Genomic DNA, 23,320 nt, shown 5'->3' on the forward strand with positions numbered 1-23,320 from the left:
TGATATGAATGAGCACTTGCATAGGATTGAGTGAGTACATACTTGCAATATATGTATATGTATATATATACATATATATACATATATATATACATATATTGCAATGTGTATTTCTGTTAAGTAAGACTGAGTATTTTAATTAACACATTTGTGAATTTAGTTGCATAATGTTTCCTTTAAATGAGAAATCTCAAAAAATTTTAAAAAATACATCCAAAGACTTGTGTACAATGCTCACAGCCATTTTATTGAGCTAGCAACCAGAAACAACCCAAATATCTATCAGCAAGAAAAAAGAATGAACAAAATGTGACATTCACAAAATGAAATATTATTCAATAATAAAAGAATGAGTTGCTGATCTACCCTACAATGTGGCTAAATATCAAATACAGTATGTTAAGGGCTTGGGGTTCAATCGCCAGTATTGCAAAAAACAAAACAAAACCAAAACAGTTTGTCAAGCCAAAGAATTCAGAAACAAAAAAGTATATTTTGAGTGATTTCAATTTATATGAAGATATGGAACAGTTTTATGTAATGTACGATGTGAGAAATCAGGAGAACAGTTCTAGTGTACTTGAGGATTGAGTGGAAGAGAACATGAAGATATTATCTGTTCATGGAAATGTGATTTTTTTCTTAGCTGGTCTTGACTACCTAGGAACATAAATTTATCAAAATTCTTCAAATTGTACTCTTTAGAATTATGCATATCATTCTTTTTAAACTTTACTTAGGCAAACACTAGTGTAAAAAGAACATAAATAAGCACTGGTAGTAAAAGCTTTCATTTTAAAATCATGTCTAATTTCTAGCTGTGTAAAATCTTTTGATTCTTTACAGTCCTTAAATTTTTCATCTCTCAGGGGGGTGAGGTGGTACATACCTGTAATTCCAGTACTTGAGAGGCTGAGCATGCTGGTGAGTTCAGGGCCAGTTTGGGCTACCTAGAGAAACTGAGGCCAGTCTGAGCTACATAGCGAGACCCTGTCTCAAAAAAATTTTTAAAAAATTTTCATTTCTTGGGGCTGGGGATTTAGCTCAGCAGCATAAGCGCCTGTCTTGCAAGCAGGCAGTTGTGAGTTCGATCCCTGGTACTGATAAAAAACGAAAAAGACAAAAAAAAAAAAAATGTCATTTCTCAAACGGGAAAGTCATTCATTTCCCTGTACTTCCATTCTTGTGATACAATGTACTTACATGTATAAATGAAATTTTCCATTTTATCACACTTAAGTGTCCAGTTGTGGCATTAGATAAATGTTTTTTTTTTTTTTTTTTTTTGTCTTTTTTGAGAAGGGGTCTCATTATGCAGTTCAGGCTGGCCTTGAGCTCACTTTGTAGCCCAGGCTGGTCTCGAACTCACAACGATCCTCCCACCTCAGCCTCCCGAGGGCTGGGATTACAGGTGTGAGCCACCATGCCCAGCTCAATAAATGTCTTTTTCAAGTGAAATACTAGGAATCAAACTCAGAACTTCATTCTTGCCAGGCAGGCACTGCACCACTGAGCTAAATCTCTAGCCCCAATGTCTTCCTTGTGCAACCATCTAACTCTAGAATATTTTCATTTTCCCGACAGAACCATTGTACCCATTAACACATTAAATCCCCAAGTACCCTTCTCTAGCCTTAGCAAACACCATTCTACTCTTATCGCTATTAAATTGACCAAGTTGGGAACTTCATAAAGGTGAAATCATAAGGTTAGCTTATTTCACTTAGCATAATATTTTCAAGGTTCATTTATGTGGCAATGTGGCAAAATTTCCTTCCTGTTTAAGGCTGGAAAGTAATACCCTATTGCTTATATATCATGTTTTGATTATTCATTTGTGCATCGGTAGATACCTTTGTGGCTTCTACCTTTTGGCTGTTTGAACAATGCTGCTATAAATGTGGGTGTACAAATATCTGTTTAATTCTTGTTTGCACTTTGTGTGTGTGTGTGCCTGGAAGTGCATAAGCTACATCACATGGTAATTTAATGTAAATTATACTTTTTGGTGGTTGTTGTGGAGAAAAGTTATAGCATTTTCCAAAGTGGCTACAACACTGTACCTTCCAGCCAGCAATGCACAGTAGTTCCAATTTTCCCACAGCCTTGTAAATTTCTACACTTCTGTTTGTTTCGTAGTACTGGGTTGAATATAGTGTCTCACATATGCTAGTAAAGCACTGTACCATGGAGCTGTATCTCCAGCCCTTTTCTGTTGCTTTTTTTACTTTTACTTATTTATTTATCATGTGTTATTTATTTATTTTTGCAGTCTTTTGGCCATTATTTACATATTTCCTCCATCCTGTAATCTACCTTTTTATTTTTTAATAGCTGCACATGCTCACACCTGATATATTGATAGTGTTCTTTGATGCACAAAAGTTTTATTTTTTGTGGTATGGGGGATTAAACCTAGGAGCACTCTACCACTGAACCACTTTCCTAGCCCTTTTTAATTTTTTATTTTGAGGCAGCATCTCACTAAATTCATAATAATTTTTTATTTTGAGGCAGCATCTCACTAAATTCATAATAATTTTTTATTTTGAGGTAGCATCTCACTAAATTCATAATAATTTTTTATTTTGAGGCAGCATCTCACTAAATTCATAATAATTTTTTATTTTGAGGCAGCATCTCGCTAAATTCATAGGTAGAACTGAACTTTTTGTTTTCCTGCCTCAGCTTCGTCTAGTGCTGGGATTGAAAGCATATACATCTGTGCCTGGTTATAAGTTTTAATTTTGATAAAGTTTGATTTATCCATTTTTTTCTTTTGTTACTTGTTTCATATCCATGAAATTAATGCCAAATCCAATGTTGTAAAGTAAAGCTTTTATCTTTATTTTTATACCAAGAATTTCATAATTTTAGCTCTTCTGTTTCATCCATTTTGAGTTAATTTTTGTATACAGTGTAAGTAATTTTTGTAATTGGATTGGTTTAAACCCAATCTTCTGTTTCCCGGTAGTGTTTGGTGGAAAGACTTTTCCTTTTGATAGTCTTTGTCAAAATCTTTTGACTGTATATATAAAAATGTATTTCTGGATTCTCTATTCTTTTCTTTCAGTATTCTGTCTTCTTTCCAGGACCTCACTGTTTTGATTACCATAATTTTATAGTAATTTTTTTGAGACAGGGTTTCACTCTGTAGTCTGAGCCAGCCTGGAACTAACTATGTTGCCTGAGCTGGTCTCAAATTTGTGGTAATTCTTCTACCTCAGCCTCCCTAGTGCTGAGATTATAGGGGTGTGTCACAATGCCCTGCAATTTCATGATAAATTTTGAAATCAGGAAATGCAAAAGGCTGAACTTTGTTTTTCTACTTCAAGGTTGTTTGAGATTTCATATGAAATGTAGTGTCACTTTTAACATTTTTGCAAAAATATCATTGAGATTTTGACAGAGATTGCATTGAGTAAGTATATTTCTTTGAATACTATTGTCATTTTAACAAAATTAAATCTAATCTATGAACACAGGCTGTCTTCCTGTTTTGTTGTTTTCAATATAGAAGTCTCTCATTTCTTGGTTAAGTTTATTCCATTTCTCTCTCTCTCTCTTTCTCTCTCTCTCTCTCTCTCTCTCTCTCTCTCTCTCCTCTGTTTGTGTGTGTGTGTGTGTGTGGTGCTGGGGATTGAATGCAGTGTCTAATGTATGCAAAGCAAGTGCTTTACTACGTAGCTACATCCCCAGTCCAGCTTTTACACCTTAAGACAAGTCTTGCTAAGTTTCCTAGACACCTTTAAAACTGTGGATCCTCCTGGTTTAGCCTTCCAATGAGTTGGAAGCCACCATGCTTGGCTCGAGGTATTTATTTTTACTGATATTATTGTAAATGGATGTTTAAAAGATTTTCTCTTTTGGATTGTTCGTTGTCAATGTATAAAAGCACAACCAGTATTTTGATATTGATTTTTTTTATCCTGCAACTTTGCTAAGATGATTTATTAATTCTAACATCTTTTATTTCTTATTGTGTATGGGACCTGTAGCATTTTCAATATATAAGATCAAGTTACCTGGGGCTGGGGATTTAGCTCAGCGGCATAAGCATCAACCTTGCAAACAGGCAGTCGTGAGTTCGATCCCTGGTACCAATAAAAAAGGAAAAAGACAAAAAAAAAAAAAAAAAAAAAAGAGATCAAGTCACTTGCAGACAGGTCATTTTACTTCTTTTCCTATTTGGATGTTTTTTAAAATTTCTTTTTCTTGCCAATTGCTCTGGCTGGGAACCCCATTACTATGATACATGTAAATGATCAAAGTATGCTGAGCATGTGGCACACACCTATAATCCCAGCCCTCAAGAGACTGAGGCAGGAGGATCCCTGTGAGTACCAGGTCAACCTGGGCTACAGAGTTCAAGGCCAACCTGAACTGCCTAGTGAGACTCTATCTAGGAAAGAAAGAAAGAAAGAAAGAAAGAAAGAAAGAAAGAAAGAAAGAAAGAAAGAAAGAAAAGACAGGAATAAAAAAACCAATGAGTAAAATGTTGGCAATGGGTTTTCATATATGACTGTTATTATGTAGAAGTAATTTCCTTCTATTTCTTATTTGATAAGCACTCTTGTCATGAAAGTGTTGAATTGTATCAAGTGATTTTACTTCATTGAGATGATCGTGTATTTTTTTTTTTTTTGTCTTTTTCCTTTTTATCAGTACCGGGGATCGAACCCACGACTGCCTGTTTGCAAGGCAGGCACTTATGCCACTGAGCTAAATCGCCAGCCCCGACTTATAATTTTTTAATATGCCACTGAGAAATGTATACCAATGTTCACAAGGGATAGCGATCTGTAGTTTTCTTTAGTTTCTTTGTTTAGCTTTATTATTGAGGCAATGCTAGTTTAGAAGAATGACTTAGGAAATATTCCTCTTCAACTTTGTGGGAGATTGCTGTTAATTCTCCTATAACTGTTTGAAGGGTGGCCAGCAAAGACATCTAGTCCTGATCTTTTAAAAATGTTTTAAAATTTTTTTATTTTAAAGGGAATAAAGCAGAACAATAAAACAAAATGAAACAAAACCAAACATTGAGAACCCAATATTGGATTTCAAAAGTAAGACAGTAGAGAATCTACTGTAGTTACTCCATGAATATTGTTATCTTCTAACTCATATCTTTGGAAAAGTAATTCCTGGCTATTCTTTAGTTGTGCTAGGATTTTCCAGGGAAACAGAACCAGTAAGATATACATATATACAAAAAGAACCTTATATTAAGAAATAGACTCCCAGGATTTTAGAATCTGGCAAGTCCAAATCTGTGTGAGTTGGCCCCAGGAAAAGCCAAAGTTGTAGTTTTAAGTTTGGGCCCTCCTTCTGGTAGAAAGCCTTTCGCTTGGAGTTAGAAAGGCAGTCCATCTTTGGTCTCTAAAGTTCTTCCTCAAATTGATTGAATGAGCCTCACCCATTTTATGGAATCTGACTTACCAAAATTAATCCAGTACTTTAAGTGTTAATCTAACCCTAAATATCATTTCACAGATATTCAGAATAATATTCGATCAAATATCTGGGCCCTGTGGCCCTGAAAGTTAGGCCATATGGATCCAAAGTTGTACCCCCCAAATTAACCAGCATTATCTTTTGAAGGGCTGTGAGCATCTGGCAAGATCTAGGAGTCAAAAAGAAAAATAAAGGGAGTTGAACATGATGACACACACTTGTAGTCCCAGCGTGAGGGAGGCTGAGGCAGGGAACCAGCCTAGACTATATAGTCCTGAAACTTTGTCTTGAAAGAAAGAAGAAAAGAGAAAGATTTAGTTTTCTGGCCAGTTGAGTGTTTCTGGGACATATGGACTTTTTATGGGAGACAGCATGCCCACAGACTCTCTAAATCGCTTTAAATAAGGTTTTTACAGTGTGTAACACTTGGCTATTTGCCTCACCTCACACCAAGAAGTATTTATTCTAGGTTTGGTCATGGTGCAGAGAAGTAAAGTGATGAAAGCTAAAGAGGACAGGCACCCGTGTCCAAGAGAAAAGAAACGCTGTCTTCCATTTTATTTCTTATTTTTATATCAAGAGTTGGTGCCTGGTTTGTCTTTAGACTGCCTTTGCTATTCCTGTGAGGCTAAAAAGGGAGTGAACTATGTTGGCCTGGCTAGGCTGTCAGTTTTAAACATTTTCTTCGCCCAATGTCTGTCTGTAAACCTTGTCCTTACTATGCTTTAGTATGCTACTATATGATTTAATTAGGTTATATTTATTTGATGCTCATGAAAAAGTTGCAAATGGGGATTTTGCAATTGTTTCTTGTTGGCTGTTGTGGAATGTTTAAAACTATTTGACAATTGATGGCACTCAAAAATAGAGAAATTTGGGGGTAGGGTTATAGTTCAATAGTAGAGCCCTTGCCTAGCACAAGTCAGGCACTGGGTTTGATCTCCAGCTTCAAAACAAAACAAAAACAAAAACAAAACATCAAAAGGTATTTTTGTGGCCTATATATATATAATGGAATATTGTTCAGCCAAAATAAAGAATGAAATACTGGGACATTATAATTTTGCAGAGTCTTGAAAACAGTGTGCTAAAGAAATTCATTCACAAAACCATCTTGTTGTATAATTCCACTCACAGAAAATGTCCACAATAGGAAACCTATGGAAACAACCTAGATTAGTGGTTGTTAAGGTTGGAAGGTGGAGAAATAGGAGAGCTATACCTAAATTATATCTTTAAAAAATTTTTTTTGAGACAGGATTTCACTATGCTGTTTAGGCTGGCCTTGAACTCATTTCATATTCCAGGCTGGTCTCAAACTTGCAACAATCCTCCTACTCAATCTCCCAAGTACTGGTATTACAGGCATATGCCACCATGCCCAATGAAAAAAAAATTTTTTTAAACTTTTTTATTGTTAGAGAGAGACTTTACTGTGTTGCCCAGGCTGGCCCACTCAAGTGATGCTTCTGCCTCTGGATCCCAAAAACCCCTGACAGCAGATGCCTGCCTAGCTGAAAGCAGGATCTCAAAAAAGATACTTGCACACTCATGGTTTGTAGCAATGTTATTAATGATAGCCAAGAGGTGGGACAACCCAACAATCTACTGATCAAGGAACCGATAAAAGGTGGTGTATACATACCATGCAAGATTACATAGCCTTATAAAGGAAGGGAATTCTGACACATGCTACCACTGGATGACCCAGTCCACCTAAATATCTATCAGGTTCCTTCTCTTATTAGCTATGTGGCCCTATGCTGATGACCTAACCTGTAAGAGTCTGCTTTTTCTACAAAGTAATGTGGATAAAACATTCTTCATCTAACAGGCAAGATGAATGTGTGTGGAAGTACCTCATAGGCAATAAATTGTTGTTCATAGAGAAAGTATATTAAACAGCATTAGTTCCAATCCTATTGTTTAATGTATGCCTGATTTTTACTATTTCATTATTCTTTATTTTTTCATTTATTCCAGTACTATTTGTTTTAATCAGGGTTTTGAGGGTACAAATTTTAAACATTAATTAATTTTTTAAAAAGTAATGTAGCTGGCCATGGTAGTTCATGCCTGGAATCCTAGCACTTGGAAGAATGACGCAGGAGAATCACTGCAAATTTGCGACCAGCTTGGGCTACATAGTAGATTCAAATCCTGTCTGAACTACATATACATATGGAGACACTGTCTCAAAAAAAAAAAGAAGAAGAAGAAGAAGAAGAAGGCTGGGGGTGTGGCTCCATGGTACAGTGTTTCCTAACATGTGTAAAGCCTTGGGTTCCATACTCAGCACCACAAAAAATAAAAATTAATTTAAAAGTAGTACATTTGCATAGCTCACAAAGTAAAAATGTAGAAAATGAAGATTTTTTCCTCCTCAATTTTCTTTCATCTAGCCCCAAATATATAATTACTATTCATTTCCTGGGCATCTTTCTAGATTTTAAAAATCCATATGCAAGCATACATATTTTTTAGGGAGGGTATTTTAAAATATAAAACTTAAAAAAACTTTACCTTTGAAAAATAATTTGTGTACTAATAAAAGCAGTGTTGCTGTTATTGTCTTTTTGGGTTAGGGAATAAAAACATCTCATGATTGTTCAACTGGCCTACAATTACTAACTCTTGCCAGGCTATGCCCTGACATTCCAAAATATCTAACCCATCAGTATTAAAAATGCTCATTTTTAAATTATCCTTATTGCACTGAATTTTGTCTCATCCAGTAGGTTATGAACATAAAATGGTTCATAGAAGAACAACGATATTTACCTTCTCTAGCAGAAGGAAACCAGTATTTATGACAACCCTAAAGAATTCAGTTTCCAGGGATTACATGCCAAATGGAGTGCTGGCTCCTGAAGTTGGCTTGACTCCAGAACACATGATTTCCTCTTTTCAACTCACTCTTGTCATTTACTTCCTGGTTTTTCTGCACTGTTGCAGATTCATCCACAATTTGTGTTAGGTTGGAAGGAGAGGACTTTGAGCCCATGTGATCTATTGAAACTTTCCAATATACTGCATTTGGAGATGTTTTACTATTTTTAATGTGCCTTCTTAATACTCATCTTCAATATGTTTTTCTTGAGCCATATTCTCCTACCTTATTTCTCTGATTTTTTTTAAACAATAAAGTGTTGAAAGAATTGTCCACATTTACAGTCTCTATTTCTTTATTTCCCATTCCCTCTTCAGGCCATTCCAATGTGTTTCTATCCATACTAACACACTAAAATAGTTCTATTCTATATCACCAGAGACCTTCTAATTCTCTGGTGAGCTCCTGGACTTCATTTTACTTGTCCTCTCAATGACATCTGACTAATTAGCAATTGATCCTGCCTCTTGTAAGGCTTTTACCGGGTTTCCCAGACCACATACACTTCTGGTTTTCCTGCTGTTTTACTGATCCTCTTGTTCTTCCTAAGTTATAAATTTGAAGTACCTGAGGGCTCAGTTCATAGTGTACTCTGTAGGTAACCCTATCTAGTCTTTTGGCTTACATTAATCGCTCCCTTATTTCTATCGCTAGTGCCTTTGTCTCTTTTGAACTTCAGACTCAAATATTCATTCCACTTGGAATGAATAAAAGTGATCTCAGGGAGCTGGGGATTTAGCTCAGCGGCATAAGCGCCTGCCTTGCAAGCAGGCAGTCGTGAGTTCGATCCCTGGTACCGATAAAAAGGAAAAAGACAGGGAAAAAAAAAAGTGATCTCAAATTTAACATATGCAAGACATTACTCTTGCTTTCTCCTCTGGCCACCCCTTCAGTTTACTCTTCTCCATTTCAAAAAATGAGCAACACCATTAACCTAGTTGCTAAAGTTAACAAACAATCATTTATCCTTAAGTCATCCTTTTTTCCCCCTCTTCCAGTAGTCAATTTATCAGCAGCAAAACTACTTGTTAAACTTCTGTGGTAGCTAATTTTAACTGTTGACTTAATTGGATTGAGAAACACCTAGGAAGTTAGTAAAGCACACTTCTGGCTGTGTCTGTGAGGGTGTTTCTAAGTTGTCGGCTTGTGGGACAGCAAACTGAGTTGGGAGACTCAATGAATGTGGGTGGTATCACTCTGTGGGCTGAGGGTCTGGATAGAACAAAAGTGGAAATCATGACTCTCCTCTCAATATATGTCCCCCATTTCCTAGGCGCCATGAAGTGAGGAGCTCTCCCTCTGCCATCACTATCTACCATCATGTTTTTGCCTTGCCTATAGACAATAGACTGAAACCTCTGAACCTGAGCCAATATAAACCTTTCCTCCTTTAATTTGATTTTCTCAGGTGTTTTGCTATGGTGATAGAAGCTAACATAGCCTCCAAAATACATATCTTCAATTCTACTGTTTTTCATTATTTCCACAGCTAATGCCATAGCCCAGACTAAGCCATTGTCCTCTCTTATCTGAATCCTCACAAAGCCTCTTATGTTTACCCTTGTTCCCTTATGGCCCATTCTGCACATGATCTCCAGAGGGTTCACATATTTTTTTTTTCAGTCTCTAATGGCTTTTCATCAGAGACAAAAAGAAATTTAAAAACCCTTACCATGGGGGCTAGGGATTTAGCTCAGCAGCATAAGCACCTGCCTTGCAAGCAGGCAGTCGTGAGTTCGATCCCCGGTACCGATAAAAATGAAAAAGACCAAAAAAACACAAACAAACAAACAAACAAAAAACCCCAAAAAACCCTTACCATGGCCTACAGGTCTTTCATAATTTATCTTTGCCTACTTTTATGACTTCATCCTCTGTCCCTCTACTACTGGGTTCTATTAATATTGGCACATCTGGCTGTTCTTGAGGACTTTAAATATTTCTGCCCAGAATTTTTTATCCTTGTTGGTTCCTTTGCCCTAGACATTTGCACACCTGACTCTTGGTCATTATTTAAATTTTGAGCCCTGATGTCGCTTCACTGCAGTCACTTTTCACCCAATCACCCTGTTTTACTTTTAAAAATCTCTAAACTTATCTAATATATATGATTTGGTTTAAAACTTATTCATATCTAATCATTAAAATAGTAATAACCTCTTTTGGAAAGAAACAATCTTTTCTGTAATTGTGCTGTACTTCTGTGTGTGTCCTTGAAATGGTGTCATTGTGAATGAGTCATTATGACTGGGGAAGCCAGAAACCTTGAATGCATTTGGTGTCCCTGTACTATTCCATTTCTTCTCAGGATGTTCAGCAACCTGCTGTTCACATCTTGTCGCTTGGCCTCTTTGAGCTTTCTTAGAGCCTGGAGGCAAACCACAGCTTTTCCTGAGGTTTGCCTGTTACTGCTTTTTGTTTCCAGACCAGAGTAATCTACAGAGCCACTTCCTCCATATTTGCCAGTCAATATTCTTGGCTACAGTTTCTGTTCTTCTGCAGGCTATATGGGAACTTCTGGATATGTTCTATATCACACAGGTGCTAAAGGCCAGTCATGTTGCCAGCTCTTTCCAAGAGTCTGTATTTAATTTTCCAAATATAATTTTGTGTTCTTTTCTTAGAAAATACATAGCTCTAACATCCTTAAAACTTGGATTTACCTGTAGACTGAGGGTTCTCTATGAAGAAATTTCTTTCTTTTTCCTACAACACTGTGGCATCCCTTGTACCCAGATATGGCTGGCTGTTCTGTGATATAGGCATAACTGATGTGGTCTCTAACTTAGAATTCCAAACAGGAAGAAGAGCAGGAATCCTTACTCTTTTGAAGAGCTAGAAGACAAAAACACATGTCTTTCAAGTGATGTCTGTCTTACTGCTTGCTTCCTTCCTTTCTCTACCTTTTAATTAAGAGTCAGGCCTTTCCTTTCTCTGTTACAGCCTAGTGGCTTAGCCTTTCTGTGCTGCAAGAAGTTCTGTACATCTTTTGGAATGTGGGAGAACTCTGAGATTCTTATTATTTGCTGCACTTTACAGGTTAAGTGAAACCAAAAAAATTTGGCAACTTCTTTTTCACTCTAGTAAGCTTATTCTATTCTCTCTTGATGAGGGGAAAAATGTCTTGAGCTCTACTTTAAATAAGAGTCTATATTGGAACATAATTTTAAAAAATTAAAATGAATTAGCTTGATATTTATAAAATATTATCTCCATTGTATTCTAGTTTTATTTCAGAGAAGTCAGAAAAATGGGTTTGAGGGTGAAGTTTACTTTATTTAATTATTTTATTTTATTTAGTTATTTAATTTTTATTTAATTATTTAATTTTAAAATTTTATTTTATTATTATTTTTGAGATGGAATCTTGCTTTGTAGCCCAAGCTGGACTTGCACTTGCTATGTAGCCCAGGCTAGTCTTGAACTTGTGATCCTCCTGCTTCAGCCTCCCAAGTGCTGGGATTACAGAGCTGTATTTCACCACACCCAGTTTATTTTAAATGTTGGCATAAAAATTAAAACTCAAATAAGACAAAATAACACTCATAGTAGGAACTAAAAGTATTCTAAGAGCTTTAACAGATGTCAGCTATTTTTTCCTCCACTGACCCATTTTTCAGATGGAGAAATCAAGTCATAAATAACTTGATCAAGATCACATAGGTATACACAATACAAATATATATTTGTGGGACAGATTAGACCACCAACATGCAATCTTTAATTTATAATATTTCAAATATATAATCAATGAAGTTAGTCTTTGAATTCTGATTTGACATCTTTGCTTGCTGACCTTGCACCTTTATGAACACCTTTGAAAATTACAATTGGTTAATGTAATTAATATCACTTAATATAGGTTCTCTTTTCTCCTTCCACCATATGGATGATTATATTGAATATTCCCATTATACTTGTACATTATCTGGAATACCCAAGTCCTGCTGATAATTGAAGACCCAACATATTCTTAATATCAGTAGAAACAGTCTGATATAGGAGAAAGCCCCAGGCTGAGGTTGTTCTAGTCCTGATGCTATTACTAATCCTTGTGTTATCTCAAATAAACCACATCTGTCCTGGGTCTGTGGCTCCATCTGTAGATGTAGAATCGGGGTTTGGCTTAGTGGTAGTGTACTTGCCTGGTATGCATAAGGCCTTGGGTTTGATCCCAAGCACCATGCCTCCCAAAAAGTGGAACTGTGCTAAATCAATGGCTTGAAATTGTGTTCTGAGAACCCAAACATTTCTCTAATGGTGGGAGGGGTTATAAAAGAAGGGGTAGAGGGTAAGACAGTTTGGGTGAATAGGCTTGTGGACTCCCCACTTCTAATTGAAATTTAGCACTTCCACTTTAAGCCTTTAGATTTTATCAGAAAGGAGTATTCCACTGCCAATAAAAGAGGTGGTAATCACTAGACTTTTTTTTAAATTTTTTTGACTTTTTGAGACAAGGTTTCACTATGCAGTTCAGGCTGATCTTAAGCTCACTTTAGCCCAGGCTGGTCTCAAACTTGCAATGATCCTCCTGCCTCAGCCTCCCAAGTGCTATTACAAGTGTGCGCCACCATGCCCAGCTCACTAGACGTTTTGTGTACCTATATTTCCTGGAACTTACATTTTTAAAAAAAATTTTCTTCATGGAACTAAAGAATCTAATATTTTTTAGAAAGCCTGCCCAAAGTGAGTGTGTGTGTGTATATATATATGTATATGTATATATATATAAACATATATATATATATATATATATATATATATATATGTTTTGTCTTTCTTTCCTTTCATTTACCTAGCAGAGAAGTTAAACAGGCTTAAAGAAGAACCAGCATAGAAATTTCCAATAATTTCACAAAGTGTTCAGCAGGATGCCTCATTAGCAAATTTTTTGGGTTTGAAACAGCTTCCACATGATACACACAGAAGTTGCATCATACTATCTTGTGAATTTAGAAAAAAAACATTTCCATTAGAATGTTTAATTATGGGGACTGAATGGCCTACGAGAGGCAACTTCTTTGTATTTCTTATCATATGTCTCCTCACTGCTTTCCAATATCATTAAGAACTCTATCAGGGGATTTTTTTTCTCCGGTTGTGGTGTGGGGGGACTAGAATGAACATATGAGGTATGATTCAAGCCCTCATTCTCCTTAGCCATCTTCAGTTTCAGATCTAGTTCAGGTTTCAAGACAAGACAGACAAAATCTACTTTCTACTTTCCTATTTAGATAATAAGATGCTCACATGTAAGTCAAGTTCTCAAGCTTTTCAGTAAAGGAGAATGAGTACACATAGCAGCCATAAATAATCATGCACCTGGCCAGGAGTACTACAATATTCTTGGATTATGATGGTACCTTCATTTTAAATGTCCTCTCCTACCTTGCAGACCGTTTGATGCACTGAAAATTCTGGATGTCTGTGACTCAAATCTTGATTTTAGTTCCACACCAGGCACTAAGTATTTTGGAATAAATTACTTCCTCGGATCAGGCAGCAATTTTACCACCAAGAGCACCAGAGTAGAAAGTTTATGGGCCTTGCTCATTTTGATAGTCTAAGGACAAATTAATATTGAGAGAAATTGTCTTCATTTGTTGGTTCAGTCTTCAAAATCACCAAATGATCTGATTTTGAGGTTATGAGTTAGTCCTTGATATTCTACGCCTTGTCCTTCATATTAGGCTGTTTAAAAGTGGGAAAGTTGGTTTTTCTTGAGACATCTCATCTTATTGATTGGGATGCCTCATGTTGAGAGAGCCAATGAGAATTTAAGGTCATCATCTTCTCTTATCAATGGTATCTGTGTAGTCAACTGTAAGATGGTGATGTGGACCCCTCACTGACATTTCACTCAATCTTCCAAATTGCCCTTTCACTGAATTCTTTCATTATTCCTTCATCTCTGCGTCATGGTCCCTTTAAGGGAGCGGCCATATTTGAGTGGTGGGAGCAGCTGCTGGCAGCAAAGAGACTTGCAGGATTTGGCCTACCCTGCTCTACTCACCGCGCACGCTCAGGACCGGGGGCTTGGTGGGAAAGGTGGGAGGGACTTGTGGTGCGCCTGCGCATTAGGGGCGCGCGCAAGGGGCTCGTTTGTGATCCCTTTAAGAAACCGCAGGCGGAGGAATTTCTGAGAGAAAATAATCCTACTCACGGGGCCCCTTGGAGGCCATTAACCCCCGGAGTCCCGGCCCCCCTCTCCCGGGCAGGTCCTACCGCCCACGCGCACACTCGTGGGACCCTTGGAGCTGCGGCCAGGCGCGCGGCATCCGCCCCCTCTTTACTCCCGCTCCAGGCCCAGTTGGGTCCGGGAAAGCTGCGGCGAGGCGGCCGTGTCTGCAGTGTGGGCGGGGGCCGGGGGCCCGAGAGGTGCCGCCACCACCGTGCTGGGAGCCGCTGCGGTTCCGAGCGGGGCCCAACATGGCGGAGAGAGAGGTGGAGTCCGGCCCCCGAAAGAGGGTAGGTGAGGTGAGGCAGAACTCGGGCGGCGGGGGGCGAGGGGCGAGGGGCGAGGGGAGGGGCGGGGCGCGGCGCGGTCTGGGGCGGCGATGGGGCAAGCTTGGACTAGAGCTGGGGTCTTCTGCGTCCGGGAGGGAAGAGGTTGCGGGCAGGTCTGAGGCCACCTTGGGTCTGGAGCGCGTTGGTGAGTGGTCCTTGGGCAGGTGGGACAAAGATTTGTTGGTGGTGAGGAGGGGGAGGGGCGGGGGCTGTTGTTTGCTTCTGCTCCCCTTCTTCCTTCCAGTACTGGGGGAGTGTTGTCGGGGCCCGGAGAGGGAAGGTGTCAGATTCTTAACTACATCTTTACTGATCATGGATCAGTCTATGGAAGTTTAGCTGGGGAGAGGTCAGGTTGGGGTAGTGGTGGCGGGAATAAGTCTTGAAGGGGTCTCTTGAGGAATAACGGGAGGGCTTTTCAAGAACTCCATTGCAAATTTATTTTTCCTATCCCGCCCCCCCCCCCATATTCGTGGTGGGGGGACCAATGTAGAGGTGCTGCTCTTAATCTGTGAAGAGTGGAATCGTTGGCATGTCATGATTTAGATTTTGGCAACTACAGTACAGATGTCATGGTCTAGTCTAGCTTCTTTCCATGGAATTAGGAACGTGGAGGAGTGTGTCAAGTTTTGTCCTTACAGCGATGTACCCAACCAGCCTGTATAGGTGAAGCCAGTTCTACAGAGGAGTTGTCGAATTTGTTAAAAAGTTTGTGTTGAAACTTTTCTTATTTAATTCTGAGTGATTTTCTTCTGATGAAGAACAATACTACCCATTGATCAGTGCTTTTCAGATCCCCTTCCTTCTTCATGCTAAACAGTAAATTTGGTGTCAGGAATCTTCCTTTTAGGAATGGTCTCAGTCTATCAGTTAGTGTTAAAGTAAGCAGGTCAAAAAAAAAATTGCTTCTTAGTCTTTGTTGGGAATGCCCTTTCATCTTAGCACAAATTATCAATCTCTTAATGGTAGTATAGCTATAACGTTTTTTGTTTTGTTTTGTTTTGTTTTTGGTCTTTTTCATTTTTACCGGTACCAGGGATCGAACTCGCGACCGTCTGCTTACAAGGCAGGTGCTTATGTCGCTGAGCTAAATCCCCAGCCCCAACTATAACGTTTTAAGTTAGGGGCCTGAATGTGTTTACTATGTGCCTGTACTTTAGTGCGAAGTACTTTATTTGAAAATTTTAATCTCACAGTAACTGTAGAATACATTTATACATGAGGGAATGTAGGCATAGAGAGGTAAGGTAATTAGGATCAGAGGTAAGAGGTCTGAAGTGGGATTTGAATCCAGATTTGACCCAACTAGGGTTTTATGTTTCTGTGCTTAAAATCTTAAGTGATAAATAACCAAAGCAGTATCAATTCATTAGAAAATGTAATTATCCAGCAAGGTTGAAAATAGTGTTTCAATATTGGATGCATCCATATAGCTTATTACCAACGTTTTACTAGTCATTTGTTTTATCACATATTTATCCCATCTGTCCATCTTTCTGTCCTTTCCTCAGTCATTTTAATACTTTGCTGTCTTCTTTTTCTCCTCTTCTTTCTCCTCTTATTCCTCTTCTTTCTTGAGACAGGGTCTGGCTATGTACAGTTTAGGCCGGCATTGCTCTAGGATGGCCTCGAATTTTGTGCGATATTCCTGAGTCACCTCTTACGTGCTGGGATTACAGGCCTATGCCATGCCTGGCCACCTCATTGTATTTTGAGCAGTGAAAATTTAATGTTGACAGTATTAGTTTTATAAAATGTTTGGTTCTCATGCAGTTAATCATAGAGCAAGTTAAACTGTAAGTCCAAATAGTTCATTTAGGCCTGAGTTATAGCTCAGTGATAGTGCTTACCTGGCAGGCACAAGGTCCTAAGTTTGATTCCTGGTACCACAACAAAAACAAAAATAAAACAAAAACAAATAGTTCATTTAGTACAGATATTAGGCATGAGATGCATGTGTTTCAGAATTTTAAACTTTTTCAAGCTCTGATCAGTTTTAAACTGGATTCTCATTTGTTTTGACTGAATGCATATGGCATATGGCCTACTAATTAAAACATAGAATAAATTAGATGTCTAGTGTTAATTCAGGGAGATCCTACATCCAATTGCTACTAATGCTGTTGAGTGTTTTCAAATTTCTAGAATACATCTGTGTGCTTTGCATCCAATGGACTAGGTTTTAAGTACATTTTCTTTGTCTCATGTTACCTGTAAGAAGTGTTGTAATGTTAATTTTAACAATATGCAACATACACAGAATTCGTACAGGTTTTACTTCTTTTTTTTTTTTTTTTTTTTTTTTTTTGTCTTTTTCCTTTTTATCGGTACCTGGGATCGAACTCACGACTGCCTGCTTGCAAGGCAGGCCCTTATGCCGCTGAGCTAAATCCCCAGCCCCTCAGGTTTTACTTCTTATTTTGCCAGTTTCATTGCTGAGGAAAGTACTTGACTATGTTCTATGTCTCTTAGATCTGTAAACCATTTTGCTGTTGAGTTTGTTTTTGTTTTTTGTCTTTTTGAGATGGTCTTGCTATGCAGTTCAGGCTGGCCTGGAGCTCATTTTGTAGCCCAGATTGGTCTCAAACTTGCAGTGATCCTCTTGCCTCAGCCTCTCGGTTGCTGGGATTATAGGCATGCACCACCACGCTCTGCTTCTTGATGTTTGTTTAGAATGTGCAGCACAGTTTTTTTACATAGTGCAAATGTGCTCCCTCTCCCAACCGCATGCCTGCTGAATTTTATGTGGATTACATATGTGCACTCCAAGGAGGTTAATTGGGACTGTGGAATACAATTATTTTTTAAATAAATTGTTGGCCTTGGGGTAAACTATGTGCACAGACCTGGATGATAACTTTAGGTTATTTAATTTCTTTCTTTCTTTCTTTTTTTTTTTTTTTTTTTTTTTTTTGGTACCGGAGTTCAAACTCAAGACCTCATGCTTACCAGGCAGGCACTTGAGCTGCTGGTTATTTATTTGAAATTGAATTCATAGTATGATGTATATATGATGCTTATTGCCTTTTAGATTTGTAATCATAAGTCATAAGAAAGTTGTTGAGCAACTGTGCTGGTTGAAGAGCTGTGTGCTAGGCTTTGTGCTATGATGTTTATGATCATTCAGGATGATAAATGCTGGTTCTGCTAAATTATTTGAATTCTTTAATGGTGGAGCTTTTTTTAAAGGAGGTAGTACTGGGGTTTGAACCCAGAATCACCTGCACTGGGTATGCAAATGCTCTACTACTAAGCTGCATCCCCAACTCTTCAAATTTTATCTTCCAAGTTTTGCTAAGTTTCCCAGACTTGAATTTGTGATCCTCTTGTCTCAGTTTCCTGAGTAGCTGGGATTATAGTATGTGCCATCATGTCTGCTTATTTTATTGCTTTATTGCATCTATAATGCCCACGATCTCTAGGTAATTGGAACTCAAGGATTTTTTGCTGATTTCTACTAAGAAAATTTTACCTATTAGAGCAGAGACTATGGTTTGGGTACCAGGTTTTCTGCTTTGTAATTTTGGGGGCTTTGTAAACTTTTTGTGTGTGTGTGATACTGGGGATTGAACCAAGGGCCTTCAAGCTGAACTACATCTCTAGTCCATTTTAACGCTTTCATTTTGAACAGAGTCTCCCTAAGTTGCACAAGCTGGGTTTGAACTTGCAGTTCTTTCCTGTGCTTTCGTATTTAGGAATCTTACTGTTTGGGATTACGATTAGGTGGGAGAATGGCTGCATTTTAAGACCGTTTGGTTAACAACTTTAAATTCTGTGTAGCCTTGCCTGAGGTCTTATTTCGCTGCTTGTGGACAGCTAGAGCAATAAGATATTAATTAGACAAGTTAATTTGATTATATTCCCAATTTGTGAATGTGGGGGAGCTGAATATGTGGGTGGGTCAGTACATATATCATCTCTTTGATAGAGAATCAAATTCAGTATCCTACTGATTGTATATGAAGACCTCCCTCCACCGTATACACACGCCATACACACTCTCACTCACACCCTCGCTTGGTCACTTGTTCCCTCCATCTCTGTTTTTAGGGTCAGGATTTTATCTTTTTATTATTATTTTTTCCTGTTTTTCCAAATGCATTTTATTTCAAAAAGAAGAAGAAAAAAACATCCAGGATTTTATTTTTATGAAGTCTTTTAAGATTGTAAAATTTTTGTTTTCTAAAATAGGTTTTAAGATCCATTGGGTAATCATGTAATACATAGTTGAATTATTTATTCCTGACTATTAAGATGGTGTGTCTTGAATAAGATTTCTAAGTCTAGCAGCCATATTTTATTATATTTTTTCAAAGTTTACATGCAGTTCTTGTAGATGTGTTTATTTGGTCTCATAAGATATATCTGTATCATACTTGTCTGTGTTAAATTTATGAAAGGCTTAAAAACTTAGGATATGTATAACTGTATATTTAAATTTTTGTGAACTCAAACTGGCTTTTCTCCCCTCCCCACATGTGTCTATGTGTGCTTGTGTATGTATGAAATTTTTTTTTTCTTTTTGAGACAGGGTCTCACAATTGCAGTTCAGGCTGGCCTTCAGTTTACTTTGTAGCCCAGGCTGGAACTCGCAACGATCCTCCTGCCTTAGCCTCCCGAGTGCTGCGATTATAGGCACGAGCCACGATACGTGGTCTATATGTGTGAATTTAAGAGGAAGGGCCATTGTCATTAATTATCTTCTGGGAGTAGGAATGAGAATGGAAAGTATAAAAGTAAAAGTTTTGCAAAATGGAAAAAATGTGTTCTGTTAAATGAAAATAGACTATGAAATGTTATATGTAATGTTATTGTAATATATGAAAATTATATATACCTCTAGACAAGAAACAAAATAGATGAAAGCATTGATTTCATTAGTTGATTATGGAGTTCTATATTTTTGTTTTAATATTTTTTAATAAAATTATTGCAAAAGATTGATCATTTTTGATTCTTCAATGAACTGTTTTTTGGCTAAATATATTAAAAACGTGGTGGTTCAGCTCTTCGTTGAGTATTGGAAGAAGCCATTCTGAAAAAAAAAAAAGAAAAACAATCTAGGCTAGGGATTTAGCTCAGCGGCTCAAGTGCTTGCCGTGTAAGTTTGTGAGTTTGATCCCTGGGTACAAAAAAAAAAGGAGAAGCCATTCTGGTACTAACAAGATTCTCAGTTTTCACAATGCTTCCTACCTGTAACTACAAGAGACGTTTATAAATAATGATAATACTTGGTATTTATACCCCCCCCCCCCTTTTTTTCTTTTGGTTCTAGCTGGCCTTGAACTCACTATGTAGCCCAGGCTGGGCTCAACTCCTCCTGCTTCAGCCTTCTGAGTGCTGGAAATATAAAGTATATGCTACCACGATTGGCATGTTTCTTTTAAAAGAAAATACAAACTATTTTAAAGCGTAATTTACTTTAAACATGAAGGTTTTTTTAAAAGACTTTTTTTTAACTTACTGAAGAAATTATTAATAGCTAAATTGCAACCCCTTGTTCCTTTTTTTTTTGGGTACTGGGGATCAAACTCACAACCTCATACTTGCTAGGCAGGCGCTTTTGCCGCTGAGCTAAATCCCCCGCACCCCCCTTCTTGTTCTTGAAGCTCAAACTGGGACACTTTGCATGCCGGGTAGTACAGATAGTATTATATTCATTTGTACAAAATTTCTAATCTTTGGCCATTTGTCCTAAAAAATGGTGTTTTTTAATGTGGTTTCTTCAGTATAGTGTTGCGGTTGGTTTAGAGCCTGGACTTGTTGGTTAGTTTATAGTTTAGATTTGGTATTTAGTATTTTAGGGATAGTGATAATTGTTATCTGCTCATCCCATATTCACACAGTTTCCTATTCTTAGGGAATACTCACAATTTTTTTTCTTGGTATACTGAGAACTGAGCTTTAGGGACTTTGGACTGAGCTATATCCCTAGTACTTCTTATTTTGTTATGTTTTTAAAATTTTGAGACAGAATCTTAGTGGCTAAATTGCCCATTGTTGGCTCTAAGTTGTGATTCTCCTGTATCAGCCTCCAAGAGTGCTGAAATTAGAGGTATGTGCTACCATATTTGGCTTCAGTTGTCATTCTGACTCTGTAGAAGCTTTAACTATCTACCTTTGACCAAAATAATAACTTTTTATTATCTATCTAGATTGGAGTCTACCACTTCAGTAGGCTCAGAGTCAAGGATCTTATGTTCCTCTTTCATTACATGTCCCAGCATGTCTTATAAATGTATTATTTGTAATATTGACATCATGCATACTATGTAAACATTTTTAAAAAGTTTTTTTTTTTTTTTTTTGAGACAGGGTCTTGCTGTACAGTTCAAACTGGCCTTGAGCTCACTGTGAAGTCCAAGCTGATCTCGAACTTGCAATGATCCTCCTGCCTCAGCTTCCCAAGTGCTGGGATTACAGGTGTGCACCACCCCACCCGGCTCTAGTAAAAATTTTAAAAAATATTTGTTTCTTGTGTTTCATCATTCTATATCATAAATACAAAATGAGACAGTAATCCTAGCACTCTGGACATTGAGGCAGAGTGAGTTCAAGGCCAGCCTGGACTATATAGTGAGACCATGTCTTAAAAAATAAAAACAAGCAGAAATCCCCCATATTCTAATCATTGAGTTTTGACAACATTTTTTTTTAAAACCTTTTATTTTTTGATTGCTGAGTACCAAACCTAGGACTTCCAGCTTGCTAGATAAGCATTTTATTGTCAAGCTAAATCCCCAATCCCTTGACAATATTTTTAATGTTTTTACCATTCTTTTTATATGACTTCTTGTTTTTCCCTCCTTTTCTTTCTTTCTTTTGGTTGAAATTCAAGGAACTATCACATAACACTTTAAGTAACCTATAAATATTTGTGTATATATTTCTAACAGGTAAGAATTTTTGACAAACCACTGGTACAGTACTGTCATGTCTACCAAAATTAAGAATTCTTAATCCAACCTGTGTTGAGATTTCATTGTTTGTTTGTTTATTTATTTGTAAGACAGGGTTTCACTTTGTAGTGTAGGCTGGCTTTGAACTCACAATGTAGCTCAAGCTGGCAAACTCACAGTGATCCTCTTGCCTCTCTGCCTTCTAGCGCTGGGTTACAGATGCACTTCACCACACTTGGCTTTCATTGATTCTTTAAGTGTCCTTTTATACTTCATTTGTTTAAATCATTACCCAGATAAGTTCTACATATTTGATTTTATGTTTCTCTTAAATCATTTGTAACCATTCTCTTTGCTAATACTGTATGTATACCCAGTACTTTTTTTCCCAAGATAGACATTTGGAAAACTCTAGGTCATTTGTCCAAGAGAAGTTTTTACATTTTGGTTTGTCTGAGTAAGTGAATCCTCGTTATAGTGCTTAGCATATTTCCACACCTCTCATATCTCCATAAGTTGATTGTTAAATATAGAGCAGTAGTTCTTAACTTTGACTAAAACTTTAGACTTACTTCATGAACTTCAGTTAGACGAGTTAGTCAGAATCCATGGAATGAAATCTAGGCACAATGTTAAAAAAATTTCCTATGTGATTACCTTCTGCAGCCAAGACTTGAGTGTTTAGTTGATAGAGCTTGATGAGATTTAGATTCAGTTTCTTTGGCAAGGAAAATTTTATGATCATATAATTTATTTCCAAACAATTTTGAGAATGATTCTGTTAAAAATCACCTAGAAAAAACTCCATAAATGGGGTTTTCTAGATAAATTAGGATGTATAGTCAATATCAGACGGTAGTACAAATTCTTGTTGGATCATCGAAGAGGTTAATAAGTGGTTGTCCCTCATCTGTGATAGAGAAATTGATCATTTGGTTCAGGTTTTGTCAGTGGTATCTAAACATAGTTTGTTAACTTTCATACTGTGGATTTATCCTGATTGAGTGTTGCCTGGATACATTGTTTCATTGGAGAGTAGTTTTTCTGTCCTTTTCCCTATATTTATTAAGTAGAAATCTTCTACACAGAATTCTGTCATCAGTTAGTTATCTTATAATATCCATTATGTAGGAAAAGTGAGGCAAATGATTTTTTCTTCCTTTCATTGAAATTAGAATACTGAATTGATGCTCTAGCAACTCAAAGATTAAGTTTAGAAGGGATAAATTATGAACTCATGAATTTTAATGTATTTCCTATGTTTTAAATTGGTGAGGTCATTATTTTTGTGAGCTTTGTTTTTTTCTTGGAATGCTGGGAATCAAACTGTGAGCCTTATGGGTGTTAAGCAAATGCTTATCACTAATCTGTGCTCCCAGCTCTATTATAGTCATTTTTGATGTTCAGTTTTATCACATCCTTGATCATTGGTAGTCTGTCCTAGTTTTCTGAGACTTGTAAATTACTATTAATGACTTAAAACAATAAAAAATCATTCTCAGGTCAGTAGGCTACAGATCCCAAATTAAGGTGTTAGCAAGGTCATATTCCCACTCAAAGGCTCGAGAGCAGT

The 23,320-nt window shown here is 37.3% G+C and overlaps 1 protein-coding gene and 1 pseudogene across 6 annotated transcripts in view; one reads left to right on the forward strand and one right to left on the reverse strand.

The window, feature by feature from the left end:
* Positions 1 to 14,409: 14,409 nt before the first annotated feature.
* Zmym4 (zinc finger MYM-type containing 4) overlaps positions 14,410 to 23,320 on the forward strand; it is a 163,712-nt gene continuing 154,801 nt past the window's right edge. For 2 of the 6 annotated variants that reach the window (XM_063236058.1, XM_063236057.1), the window contains exons 1-2: positions 14,410 to 14,812; positions 21,164 to 21,271. Coding sequence is in view for 3 of the 6 variants with exons in the window: in XM_063236054.1 (XP_063092124.1) it covers positions 14,774 to 14,821 (48 nt within the window). In the remaining 3 variants the exon portion in view is untranslated. Of the gene's footprint in view, positions 14,822 to 21,163; positions 21,272 to 23,320 lie in introns of all 6 variants that reach the window. The other 4 variants (XM_063236054.1, XM_063236055.1, XM_063236059.1 and 1 more) reach the window with 2 other exon arrangements.
* LOC111757210 (dnaJ homolog subfamily A member 1-like) overlaps positions 14,918 to 23,320 on the reverse strand; it is a 36,701-nt pseudogene continuing 28,298 nt past the window's right edge.

Source organism: Cavia porcellus, unplaced genomic scaffold (assembly GCF_034190915.1).
Source record: "Cavia porcellus strain 051 isolate PalLab524CR breed Dunkin Hartley unplaced genomic scaffold, mCavPor4.1 scaffold_25, whole genome shotgun sequence".
Classification (NCBI taxonomy): Eukaryota; Metazoa; Chordata; class Mammalia; order Rodentia; family Caviidae; genus Cavia; species Cavia porcellus.